At 45.1% G+C, this 13,100-nt stretch overlaps 1 protein-coding gene across 4 annotated transcripts in view; it reads right to left on the bottom strand.

Moving 5' to 3' along the window:
• LOC128695676 (uncharacterized) overlaps positions 1 to 13,100 on the bottom strand; it is a gene marked incomplete at its 3' end in the record, with an annotated part of 181,007 nt that overhangs the window by 42,265 nt on the left and 125,642 nt on the right. For 2 of the 4 annotated variants that reach the window (XM_070084813.1, XM_070084814.1), the window contains 1 exon segment: positions 982 to 2,078. In XM_070084813.1, coding sequence (XP_069940914.1) covers positions 982 to 2,070 — 1,089 coding nt within the window. 4 annotated transcript variants of the gene reach the window in all.

Here is a 13,100-nt window from a genome sequence, read left to right as displayed (position 1 = left end):
TTGTTCAAGTCGACCAAACTCATAGCTATTTCGCTAGAATTCCTTTCATTCTGTCGACTGAGTACAGGAAGCTGCCCATTTATCTATTTCAACTACCCAATAAAGCGATCTGTAATTACTAATATAGTTCATTTCCCACAAAATTCAAGAAAAACCAGTTTCAAAATAGGGTCCAGAATAAACACTGCATCCTGGCACTAAACTAACATTCTCTCCGTTCATTAGTCACGTCTCCAGGCTCCTCTTATATTACTCTTGCTTTTAATTTTGAATTTTTATTCACACACAAAAAATAAAAGATTTACTGTTACTCAGACTACTGCATAATTGTAATAATTGTATAAATAATATCAGCGCATTTGTGAATGTATATTAGCATCACCAGTTGTGCACTGGACGAGTGACGTGGTTATTTACTCTTGAACATCGGCAAAAATCGAACAATTTCGGTATTTTGAACTCAATTTCAAGCTCCTTTTAGTCTGTAAAGCATTCAGAATCATGTCTATTTCTGTAAAATATCTTCTATTCTATCAAATGAGGCCAGGAAAACGAGAATGCAACCATAAATACCATACGAAAATACACGGCAAAGTCGCTGTTTTAAACCAAAAACACGGTCGCAGTTTTTTTTTTCATTATGCACTCTGTACTGCAGGATTTTTTTTATAGTTAACACACTGATCATGCAGACCCATTCTCTCACATGTAGGCCTACCAACCTTCTCCCTCAAGATTTGAAGCCGCTAGAATTTTGTCAATTAGCTCTCCTCTGACAGGTAAGAGGCAGTTAAATTTTCATTTAATATTCATTTTTACAGCCTCCCTGTCCTCTGCAATTTTATACATTGTTTTCTGTAGTAGCTAGTACATTATTATTAATAAATCATTATATAATCATTTGGGGTCTGGAACGGATTAATTCTATTTACATTATTCTCAGAGAGAGAAAATGGTTGACAAGTTGAGTGTTCAACTAACCTGCACCAGCAGGATGGTAGTGTTGCTGCTGACGGCGCCGTAGCGTTCCTCGTTGTACACCTTCTGTTCTTCATTCGCAAGGGCCACCTGCTTCTTTATCATCACAATGGCATCCTTGGCGAGCGATACCTCTGTGGCATCTACTTCATGAGACAATCCTTTATTAGGTGCTATGATGGAGGGCGTTTTAAATACATGATTCTTTGTTGGCGGAAGGGCCTTTTCTTTCACAGCATTTATGTTTTTTGATGGTGAGGTCGGCTTAGAGCTCACAGATCCTGCTTCCTTGTCACTTATCTCATTATGTGCACTAACTCTGTCATTGGTGTGTTGGGAACTAATCTCAGTAAAATCTGTGTTCACGTAATCAATTTTTGTTTTATTTTTGCTGTCCCATATACCGAGCTTGGCAAATATGTTTCTTTTAATCAACATGTTTGCAGCCATGCCTCGGCGAGCACCAACAGTCACGTTGTTCCTATTTTCTTCACTTGGACTCTCATTCACTGCTGAGCAATTGTTCAGTGTTGCTGCACTACCATTGTACTTGCCATTCAGTGAGTTGTTAACTAATTGCTGTACTTGTTTCAATATTTGTTTCAAAATCTCAAATTTTGCATTAGAAATGTTTTTATAATTCGCGAAAGAATAGCTAATATTTTCTAGATTTAGGCTTCTGTTTATTATATTATTTATTGTATTATTTCTGGAAACGGTTAAATTATTTCTAGGTAAAGTGGCATTGTTCAATGATGTGTTTTGTAAAATGTTTATACTTCTAGAGTACGTGTGTTGGAGAGCTTCACTTCCAGAGTACGTGCGTTGGAGAGCTACACTTCCAGAATACGTGAGTTGGAGAGCTTCACCTGCGTCTCCACTCCCTGAAGAGATTGGCTCAAGAGCTTCGTTAGAGCGTGTGAGCTCAGCGAAGGCTCTGAGGTGAACCCGAGTCTGGTTGCTCCACCACGGGGAGAACGACCCACTGCTCTTGTTGGAGTCCAGCATCCACAGCTCCAGGTGGATCTTGATGGTCATGCACAGGAAGAGCAGAGCCACCAGCACCCGCTTCACCATGCGTCGCCACCTCATCCTGTTGACTGTTGAGAGAGAGAGAGAGAGAGAGAGAGAGAGAGAGAGAGAGAGAGAGAGAGAGAGAGAGAGAGAGAGAGAGAGAGAGAGAGAGAGAGAGAGAGAGAGAGAGAGAGAGAGAGGAAATATCAGTCAGTTGATAGTTACTAATGGAACGGTCAGTGCAAATCTATCAGCCGAAGAAAAAAACAAGTCAGATGTACATCTGTGCGCCTCGTCCAGATGAACAATGGATATTGTATTTTTAATATCAATTATTGCAGTCCTTTATAACAGGAGAATGTTATCAGTATAAGTATAAACAGTAGTAATAGCCGCAGTAATAGTAGTAGCAGTAGTTATAGCAGCAATTATAGTGTTAGTAGTAACTGCAGCAGTAATTATAGAAATAATTAGAATAGTAATTATAATAACAATAGTAGTAATTATATTATTACTAGAAGTGGAACAAATAGGTAGTAGCGACCAGTAAAGAGGCGGGGCCAGGAGCTTCAAATCGACTCCTGCAGCCACAAATAGGTCAGTACATACACATACACACACACACAAGACCAAGCACCACTTCTGTAGTGCTCTTTCGTAGCTGTAAACACAGTCACCAGAGCCAGTGTCAGTGTGCCACCCAAGGTCGGCGAATGTGCTGTGGCATTCTGACTTGTCAGAGTTGATTTGTGGGGATTGCTCCATTACTGTATCAAGGTCACTATTTCATCCATCAAGACTCTCAGGCTGCCACTTGGTGCATATCAATGTGACTCTCTGGTTCTTCGTGATTGCGCGTATTCACTGTTCATTATTAAGTTGGATTGTGTTCAGAAACCTTGTACGTTTATAAATATCACACTTGTTGATTTAGCGAAGGAATGAAAGATACCAATTTTACAAGTTATTACTGAGTCTAACTTCTTCCTTTGTTGATTAGTATCTGTTATTGTTACTGAATGTTGCAAATAGCACAACTAAGCACTGCAACACACAAGTACTGAAGGTAGTGACACCATTTGCAACTCTTCCGGTAACATGTACACGTGTCTGCTGAAGATCTCTGAATGAAGTCTAAATATTCACAACTCCTTTAACTTCATTTCACGTCAGTTTAGAGTGATCTCTCACAGTGTAGCATCCATCACAGTGTGTGACGCTGTATCTCAACCTCACACCAGAGGTGTTACAAAGGTCAACAACAGAGCGGAGGCTGGTCACGAGAAGTGCTGCCAGGCACGTGGTGTTATTAATACTGACTTATATTATTATGATGGACCTGTTCCTTGTTTCTCTAGAAGTCACAGATGTTTTGCCAGACTGTTGTTGCTACACGAGTGAGTTATTGTTAACACTATAACATGTCCTGGCTACCCCATTACCAGCACCTAACATGTCCAGGCTACCCCATTACCAGCACTTAACATGTCCAGGCTACCCCATTATCAGCACTTAACATGTCCAGGCTACCCCATTATCAGCACTTAACATGTCCAGGCTACCCCATTACCAGCACCTAACATGTCCAGGCTACCCCATTATCAACACCTAACATGTCCAGGCTACCCCATTACCAGCACCTAACATGTCCAGGCTACCCCATTACCAGCACCTAACATGTCCAGGCTACCACATTATCAACACCTAACATGTCCAGGCTACCCCATTACCAGCACTTAATATGTCCTGGCTACCCCATTATCAGCACCTAACATGTCCAGGCTACCACATTATCAACACCTAACATGTCCAGGCTACCCCATTACCAGCACCTAACATGTCCAGGCTACCCTATTACCAGCACTTAACATGTCCAGGCTACCCAGTTACCAGCACTTAACATGTCCAGGCTACCCCATTACCAGCACCTAACATGTCCAGGCTACCCCATTATCAGCACCTAACATGTCCAGGCTACCCCATTACCAGCACTTAACATGTCCAGGCTACCCCATTATCAGCACCTAACATGTCCAGGCTACCCCATTACCAGCACTTAACATGTCCAGGCTACCCCATTATCAGCACCTAACATGTCCAGGCTACCCCATTACCAGCACTTAACATGTCCTGGCTATCCAGTTACCACCACTTAACATGTCCAGTCTACCCCATTACCAGCACTTAACATGTCCTGGCTACCCAGTTACCAGCACTTAACATGTCCAGGCTACCCCATTACCAGCACCTAACATGTCCAGGCTACCCCATTACCAGCACCTAACATGTCCTGGCTACCCCATTACCAGCACCTAACATGTCCAGGCTACCCCATTACCAGCACTTAACATGTCCAGGCTACCCCATTATCAGCACCTAACATGTCATGACTACCCCCTTACCAGCACCTAACATGTCCAGGCTACCCCATTACCAGCATCTAACATGTCCAGGCTACCCCATTACCAGCACCTAACATGTCCAGGCTACCCCATTATCAGCACCTAACATGTCCAGGCTACCCCATTACCAGCACTTAACATGTCCAGGCTACCCCATTACCAGCACTTAACATGTCCAGGCTACCCCATTATCAGCACCTAATATGTCCAGGCTACCCCATTACCAGCACCTAACATGTCCAGGCTATCCCATTACCAGCACCTAACATGTCCAGGCTACCCCATTACCAGCACCTAACATGTTCAGGCTACCCCATTACCAGCACCTAACATGTCCAGGCTACCCTATTACCAGCACTTAACATGTCCAGGCTACCCAGTTACCAGCACTTAACATGTCCAGGCTACCCCATTACCAGCACCTAACATGTCCAGGCTACCCCATTATCAGCACCTAACATGTCCAGGCTACCCCATTATCAGCACTTAACATGTCCAAGCTACCCCATTACCAGCACCTAACATGTCCAAGCTACCCCATTATCAGCACCTAACATGTCCAGGCTACCCCATTATCAGCACCTAACATGTCCAGGCTACCCCATTACCAGCACTTAACATGTCCTGGTTACCCAGTTACCACCACTTAACATGTCCAGTCTACCCCATACCAGCACTTAACATGTCCTGGCTACCCAGTTACCAGCACTTAACATGTCCAGGCTACCCCATTACCAGCACCTAACATGTCCAGGCTACCCCATTACCAGCACCTAACATGTCCTGGCTACCCCATTACCAACACTTAACATGTCCAGGCTACCCCATTACCAGCACTTAACATGTCCAGGCTACCCCATTATCAGCACCTAACATGTCATGGCTACCCCATCACCAGCACCTAACATGTCCAGGCTACCCCATTACCAGCACCTAACATGTCCAGGCTACCCCATTACCAGCACCTAACATGTCCAGGCTACCCCATTATCAGCACCTAACATGCCCAGGCTACCCCATTATCAGCACCTAACATGTCCAGGCTACCCCATTATCAGCACCTAACATGTCCAGGCTACCCCATTACCAGCACCTAACATGTCCAGGCTACCCCATTACCAGCATCTAACATGTCCAGGCTACCCCATTACCAGCACCTAACATGTCCAGGCTACCCCATTACCAGCACATAACATGTCCAAGCTACCCCATTACCATCACCTAACATGTCCTGGCTACCCCATTACCAGCACTTAACATGTCCAGGCTACCCCATTATCAGCACCTAACATGTCCTGGCTACCCCATTCCCAGCACCTAACATGTCCAGGCTACCCCATTCCCAGCACCTAACATGTCCAGGCTACCCCATTACCAGCACCTAGCATGTCCAGGCTACCCAATTACCAGAACCTAACATGCCCTGGCTACCCCATTATCAACACCTAACATGTCCAGGCTACCCCATTACCAGCACCTGACATGTCCAGGCTACCCCATTACCAGCACCTAACATGTTCAGGCTACCCCATTATCAGCACCTAACATGTCCAGACTACCCCATTACCAGCACTTAACATGTCCTGGCTACCCAGTTACCAGCACTTAACATGTTCAGGCTACCCCATTATCAGCACCTAACATGTCCAGGCTACCCCATTACCAGCATCTAACATTTTCAGGCTACCCCATCATCAGCACCTAACATGTCCAGGCTACCCCATTACCAACACCTAACATGTCCAGGCTACCCCATTACCAGCACTTAACATGTCCAGGCTACCCCATTATCAGCACCTAACATGTCCTGGCTACCTCATTACGAGCACCTAACATGTCCAAGCTACCCCATTACCAGGACCTAACATGTCCAGGCTACCCCATTACCAGCACTTAACATGTCCAGACTACCCCATTGCCAACATCTAACATACTAAGGCTACCAGAATGGCAGTACACTGCATGTATTGATACTACCACTGTTTTTTTAATACTATTACTACCACTACTATTACCAACACTACTACTACTACTGTTAATACTGCTATTGCTATTACTGTCAAAGGCACAGCAGACAGGTACCAGAGACAGTCAGCTGACACAATAACACCACTTAACTGGACGCACACACCGCTTCTTTTTATATAAACCACTGATATAACAGTTTTAAGAGGCCACTGATACAGTATACGTGACTTTAAGAGGCCACTGATACAGTATACGCGACTTTAAGAGGCCACTGATACAGTATACGCGACTTTAAGAGGCCACTGGGCTCACATAACGACTCTAACAACATGCTCTTTGGAAAAGCAATGGATATAGATAATAAAAAATCCGGTCATGGATTGAAGTTGATACGTAGCCAAGAAAAGTTCCTTGAAGGAAAATATAGGATATAACTTTGGTGTGTCTGTGTCTAGCATTAGGAATAATATTGGGAGAGAGGTAAATAATGATGTTGAATGTTATAGGAATGCAGATAGAAGCCTGAGTAGATCTGTGAACAAACTGACTGATGTTGTAGTGGCCAGACTTACGCTTGGTTACAAGTACTTCTGACAGTTTGACAAACACACAGACGATGATCAAACTAAATGGAAAGTTTGTGGCCAGTCCTATGGTCATTATCTTGAACACTATGTGCTTTATTGTTCACTTATTGATGAATACAGAGATAGACAATATAATAACTTATGTGATATGTCAAGATATCTAATTAATGAAAATGAGATACCAAATATATTAAGCAAATTCTCTAAATTTGCTTGTAACTGATGGGTGAACCTTGGACATAAAACCAAATGTACTCCTGTCAATCCTTTTGAGGCCTAGTTACTAGGCCTTTTGTGTATCCATATACTCCTGCGCTACCCTCTACAGGATGGTTATGGGGCGCACAATAAACCAGCCACTTCGGCAGCAAAATCTAAAGATCTAATCGCTGGTATAATATACACAAATTTAAGAGATAACCCTTCTTAGTCACACACACACACACACACACACACACACACACACACACACACACACACACACACACACACACACACACACACACACACATACACAATGGGACCGGTCAACATCTCCCCATGGGTCCTTAGAGAGGGAGCAGAAATACTCTGTGTGACACTAACCACAATCTTCAACACATCCCTTGAAACTGGGCAACTACCTCAGCTATGGAAGATGGCAAATGTAGTTCCCATTTTTAAAAAAGAAGACAGAAAAGAGGCACTAAACTACGGACCAGTGTCACTGACGTGTATAGTATGCAAAATCATAGAGAAGATTATCAGGAGAATGGTGGAGCACCTGGAACAGAACAAGAGTATAAATGCCAACCAGCACGGATTTATGGAAGGCAAATCCTGTGTCACAAACCTACTGGAGTTTCATGATAAAGTAACAGAAGTAAGACACGAGAGAGACGGGTGGGTTGATTGCATCTTCTTGGACTGCAAGAAGGCCTTTGACACAGTTCCTCACAAGAGATTAGTGCAGAAGCTAGAGGATCAGGTGCGTATAACAGGAAGGGCACTGCAGTGGCTCAGAGAATACCTGACAGGGAGGGAACAACGAGTCATGGTACGTGATGAGGTATCACAGTGGGCACCTGTGACGAGCGGGGTCCCACAGGGGTCAGTCCAAGGACCAGTGCTATTTTTGGTATATGTGAATGACATGATGGAAGGGTTAGACTCAGAAGTGTCCCTGTTCACAGATGACGTGAAGTTAATGAGGAGAATTAAATCAGATGAGGATCAGGCAGGACTTCAAAGAGACCTGGACAGGCTGGACACCTGGTCCAGCAACTGGCTTCTCGAATTTAACCCCGCCAAATGCAAAGTCATGAAGATCGGGGAAGGGCAAAGAAAACGGAGTATAGGCTAGGTGGCCAAAGGCTGCAAACCTCGCTCAAAGAGAAAGATCTTGGGGTGAGTATAACACCGAGCACGTCTCCGGAAGCACACATCAACCAGATAACTGCTGCAGCATATGAGCTCCTGGCAAACCTGCGAACAGCGTTCCGATACTTTAGTAAGGAATCGTTCAAGGCACTGTACACTGTGTACGTCATGCCCATATTGGAGTATGCAGGACCAGTTTGAAACCCACACTTAATCAAGCACGTCAAGAAATTAGAGAAAGTGCAAAGGTTTGCGACAAGGTTAGTTTCAGAGCTAAGGTCCTATGAAGGAAGGTTAAGGGAAATCGGCCTGACGACACTGGAGGACAGGAGGGTCAGGGAAGACATGATAATGACATACAAAATACTGTGCGGAATAGACAAGGTGGACAGAGTCAGGATGTTCCAGAGAGGAGACACAGAAACAAGTGGTCACAATTGGAAGTTGAAGACCCAGATGAGTCAAAGGGATGTTAGGAAGCATTTCTTCAGTCATAGAGTAGTCAGGAAGTGGAATAGCCTAGCAAGTGAAGTAGTGGAGGCAGGTTCCATACATAGCTTTAAGCAGAGGTATGATAAAGCTCATGGAGCAGGGAGAGAGAGGACCTAGTAGCACTCAGTGAAGAGGCGGGGCCAGGAGCTGAGTCTCGATCCCTGCAACTACAATTAGGTGAGTACGCACGCACACACACACACACACACACACACACACACACACACACACACACACACACACACACACACACACACACATACACACACACACACACACACACACACACACACACACACACACACACACACACACACACACCCAAAGGTGTAGGGAGGCAAAAACTAGGTGTACTAGAGAATGGAAAAGGTACAGAAGACAGAGAACTCAGGAAAATAAAGAAATCAGCCGAAGAGCCAGAAACGAATATGCACAGATAAGAAGGGAGGCTCAGAGACAATATGAAAATGACATAGCATCAAAAGTAAAGACTGACCCGAAGCTGTTGTACAGCCACATCAGGAGGAAAACAACAGTCAAGGACCAGGTAATCAGACTGAGGAAGGGTGATGGGGAATTCACAAGAAACGACCAAGAGGTATGTCAGGAGCTCAACACAAGATTTAAAGAGGTATTTACAGTGGAACCCAGTAGGACTCCAGGAAATCAGAACAGGGGGGCACACCCGCAAGTGCTGGATGACGTACATATAACCAAGGAGGAGGTGAAGAAGCTGCTATGCGAACTTGACACCTCAAAGGCGGTGGGACCAGACAACATCTCTCCATGGGTCCTTAAAGAGGGAGCAGAGATATTGTGTGAGCCATTAACAAAGATCTTCAACACTTCACTTGAAACTGGGCAACTCCCTGAGGTATGGAAAATGGCAAATGTAGTCCCAATTTTTAAAAAGGGAGACAGACATGAGGCACTAAACTACAGACCTGTATCACTAACGTGTATAGTATGCAAGGTCATGGAGAAGATCATCAGGAGGAGAGTGGTGGGGCACCTGGAAAGAAACAAGTGTATAATTGACAACCAGCACGGTTTCAGGGAAGGAAAATCCTGTGTCACAAACCTACTAGAGTTTTATGACAAGGTGACAGAAGTAAGACAAGAGAGAGAGGGGGTGGATCGACTGCATATTTTTGGACTGCAAGAAGGCCTTCGACACAGTTCCTCACAAGAGGTTACTGCAAAAGCTAGAGGATCAGGCACACATAACAGGAAAGGCACTGCAATGGATCAGAGAATACCTGTCAGGGAGGCAACAACGAGTCATGGTACGCGACGAGGTGTCAGAGTGGGCGCCTGTGACAAGCGGGGTTCCACAGGGGTCAGTCCTAGGACCTGTGCTGTTCTTGGTATATGTGAACGACATAACTGAAGGGATAGACTCAGAAGTGTCCTTGTTTGCAGATGATGCGAAGTTAATGAGAAGAATCAAATCGGATGAGGATCAGGCAGGACTACAAAGAGACCTGGACAGGCTACAAGCCTGGTCCAGCAACTGGCTCCTTGAATTTAACCCTGCCAAATGCAAAGTCATGAAGATTGGGGAAGGGCAAAGAAGACCGCAGACACAATATAGTTTAGATGGCCAAAGACTGCAAACCTCACTCAAGGAAAAAGACCTGGGGGTGAGTATAACACCGAGCATATCTCCTGAGGCGCACATCAATCAGATAACTGCTGCAGCATACGGGCGCCTGGCAAACCTACGGATAGCGTTCCGATACCTCAGCAAGGATTCGTTTAAGACTCTGTATACCATTTATGTCAGGTCCATACTGGAGTATGCAGCACCAGTTTGGAATCCACACCTAGTGAAGCACGTCAAGAAATTAGAGAAAGTGCAAAGGTTTGCAACAAGACTAGTCCCAGAGCTACGGGGATTGTCCTACGAAGAAAGGTTGAGGGAAATCGGCCTGACAACACTGGAGGACAGGAGGGTCAGGGGAGACATGATAACGACATATAAAATACTGCGCGGAATAGACAAGGTGGACAAAGACGGGATGTTCCAGAGAAGGGACACAGACACAAGAGGTCACAATTGGAAGTTGAAGACTCAGATGAATCAAAGGGATGTTAGGAAGTATTTCTTCAGTCATAGAGTAGTCAGGCCGTGGAATAGCCTAGAAAGTGACGTAGTGGAGGCGGGAACCATACATAGTTTTAAGGCGAGGTATGATAGAGCTCATGGGGCAGGGAGAGAGAGGACCTAGTAGCAATCAGCGAAGAGGCGGGGCCAGGAGCTGTGACTCGACCCCTGCAACCACAAATAGGTGAGTACACACACACACACACACACACACACACACACACACACACATACACACACACACACACACACACACACACACACACACACACACACACACACACACACACACACACACACACACACCCACACACACACACACACACACACACACACATACACACACACACACACACACACACACACACACACACACACACACACACACACACACACACACACACACACACACACACACACACACACACACACACACACACACACAACAGGCCTAGCGTCTAATCGACTGTGCCTAGGACAAAATGGTAACTAACACACACACACACCTCATGCAACCCTCATGCACCAACATGTTAGGACACTACCAGAGAGAGAGGAGAGGATGAACCAACAAGGCTGGACCTCGTATTCACCTTGAGTAGTTTAAACACTGAGGACATCACATACAAAAGGCCCCTCGGAGCTAGTGATCATGTGGTCCTGAGCTTCGAGTACATTGTAGAGTTAACAGTGGAGAGTAAAGCAGCAAGAGAAGGACGGGAGAAGCCAAACTATAAAAGAAGGGACTACACAGGAATGAGGCAATTCCTGTATAAGATGCAGTAAGGAAGAACACTAAAGGGAAAGACAGTAAGTGAAATGATGGATCATGTAACCACAAAGTGCAGAAAGGTAGGGGAGAAGTTCATATCCAGGAGCAATAGAAACAATGGGAAGACTAAACGAGCCCTTGGTTTACCTGAAGGAGTAGTGAGACCAAAACTAAGTGTGCTAGAGCATGGAAAAGGTACAGAAAACGAAGGGCCCAAGAAAACAGCAAGTTGAGCCGAAGAGCCAGATATGAATATGCATGGATAAGGAGGGAGACCCAGCGGCAATACGCGAATCGCAAAACATCGAAAGCCAAATCTGACCCAGAACTGCTATACAGCCACATCAGGAGGAAGACAACAGTCAAGGACCAGGTAATCAGGCTGAGGAAGGGAAGAGGGTAGATCACGAGGAATGATCAACAAGTATGTGTATAGCTCAACACGAGATTTAGGGAGGTATTTTCAGAGGAGACAGAAAGGACTCCAGCAACTCAGGATGGCAGGGTACACCAACAAGTTTTGGACACACTACACAACTGAGGAGGAGGTGAAGAGACTGCTAAGTGAACCAGATACGTCTAAGGGGGTGGAACCGGACAACATTTCTCCATGGGTCCTGAGAGAGGGACCAGAAGCACTGTGTACCACTATCAACAATCTTCAACGCATCTATCGAAATGAGGCACCTACCTGAGGTGTGGAAGACAGCAAATGTAGTCCCAATTTTCAAGAAAGGAGACACACAGGCAGTATCAGACTACAGACCAGTGTCACTGACATGTATAGTATGTAAAGTCATGGAGATTGTCAGGATAATATCAGGGAAGGGAAATCCTTTGTCACTAACCTACTGGAGTTTTACGACAATGAATGATGGTAAGTGGTGAGGTGTCAGAGTGGGAGCATATGTCGAGCGGGGTTCCACAAGGATTAGTCCTAGGTCCGGTGCTGTTTCTTGTATGTGTGAATGGTTTGATGGAAGAGACAGACTCAAACATACCCCTTTTTGCAGATGATGTGAAGGTAATGCAGAGAATTCAAACGGACGAGGGTCAGGTAGAACTACTAATGGATCTGGACAGGCTGCAAGCCTGGTCCGACAAATGGCTCTTGGAGTTTAACCCCATCAAGTGCAAAGACATGAAGCTTGGGGAAGAACAAAGAAGACCGCAGTCGGAGTACGTGTTCGGGGGTCAAAGCTGCAAAACTCATTCAAAGAAGAGGATCATACCGAGCAAATCCTCTGAGGTGCACATAACCAAATAACTGACAAGATGGACAAGATCAAAATGTTTCAGAGATGTGACAGAGCAACAAGGACACAACTGGAAGTTGAAAAGTCAGGTGAGCCATAGAGATGTTAGGAATTATTTCTTCAGCCTTAGAGTTGTCAGGAAGTGGAACAATCTAGAGAAGGGAG

The sequence above is a fragment of the Cherax quadricarinatus genome, chromosome 14 (assembly GCF_038502225.1).
Source record: "Cherax quadricarinatus isolate ZL_2023a chromosome 14, ASM3850222v1, whole genome shotgun sequence".
Lineage (NCBI taxonomy): Eukaryota > Metazoa > Arthropoda > Malacostraca > Decapoda > Parastacidae > Cherax > Cherax quadricarinatus.
Note: the sequence above shows the minus strand (reverse complement) of the source record. Positions and strands in the feature narration are given on the sequence as shown.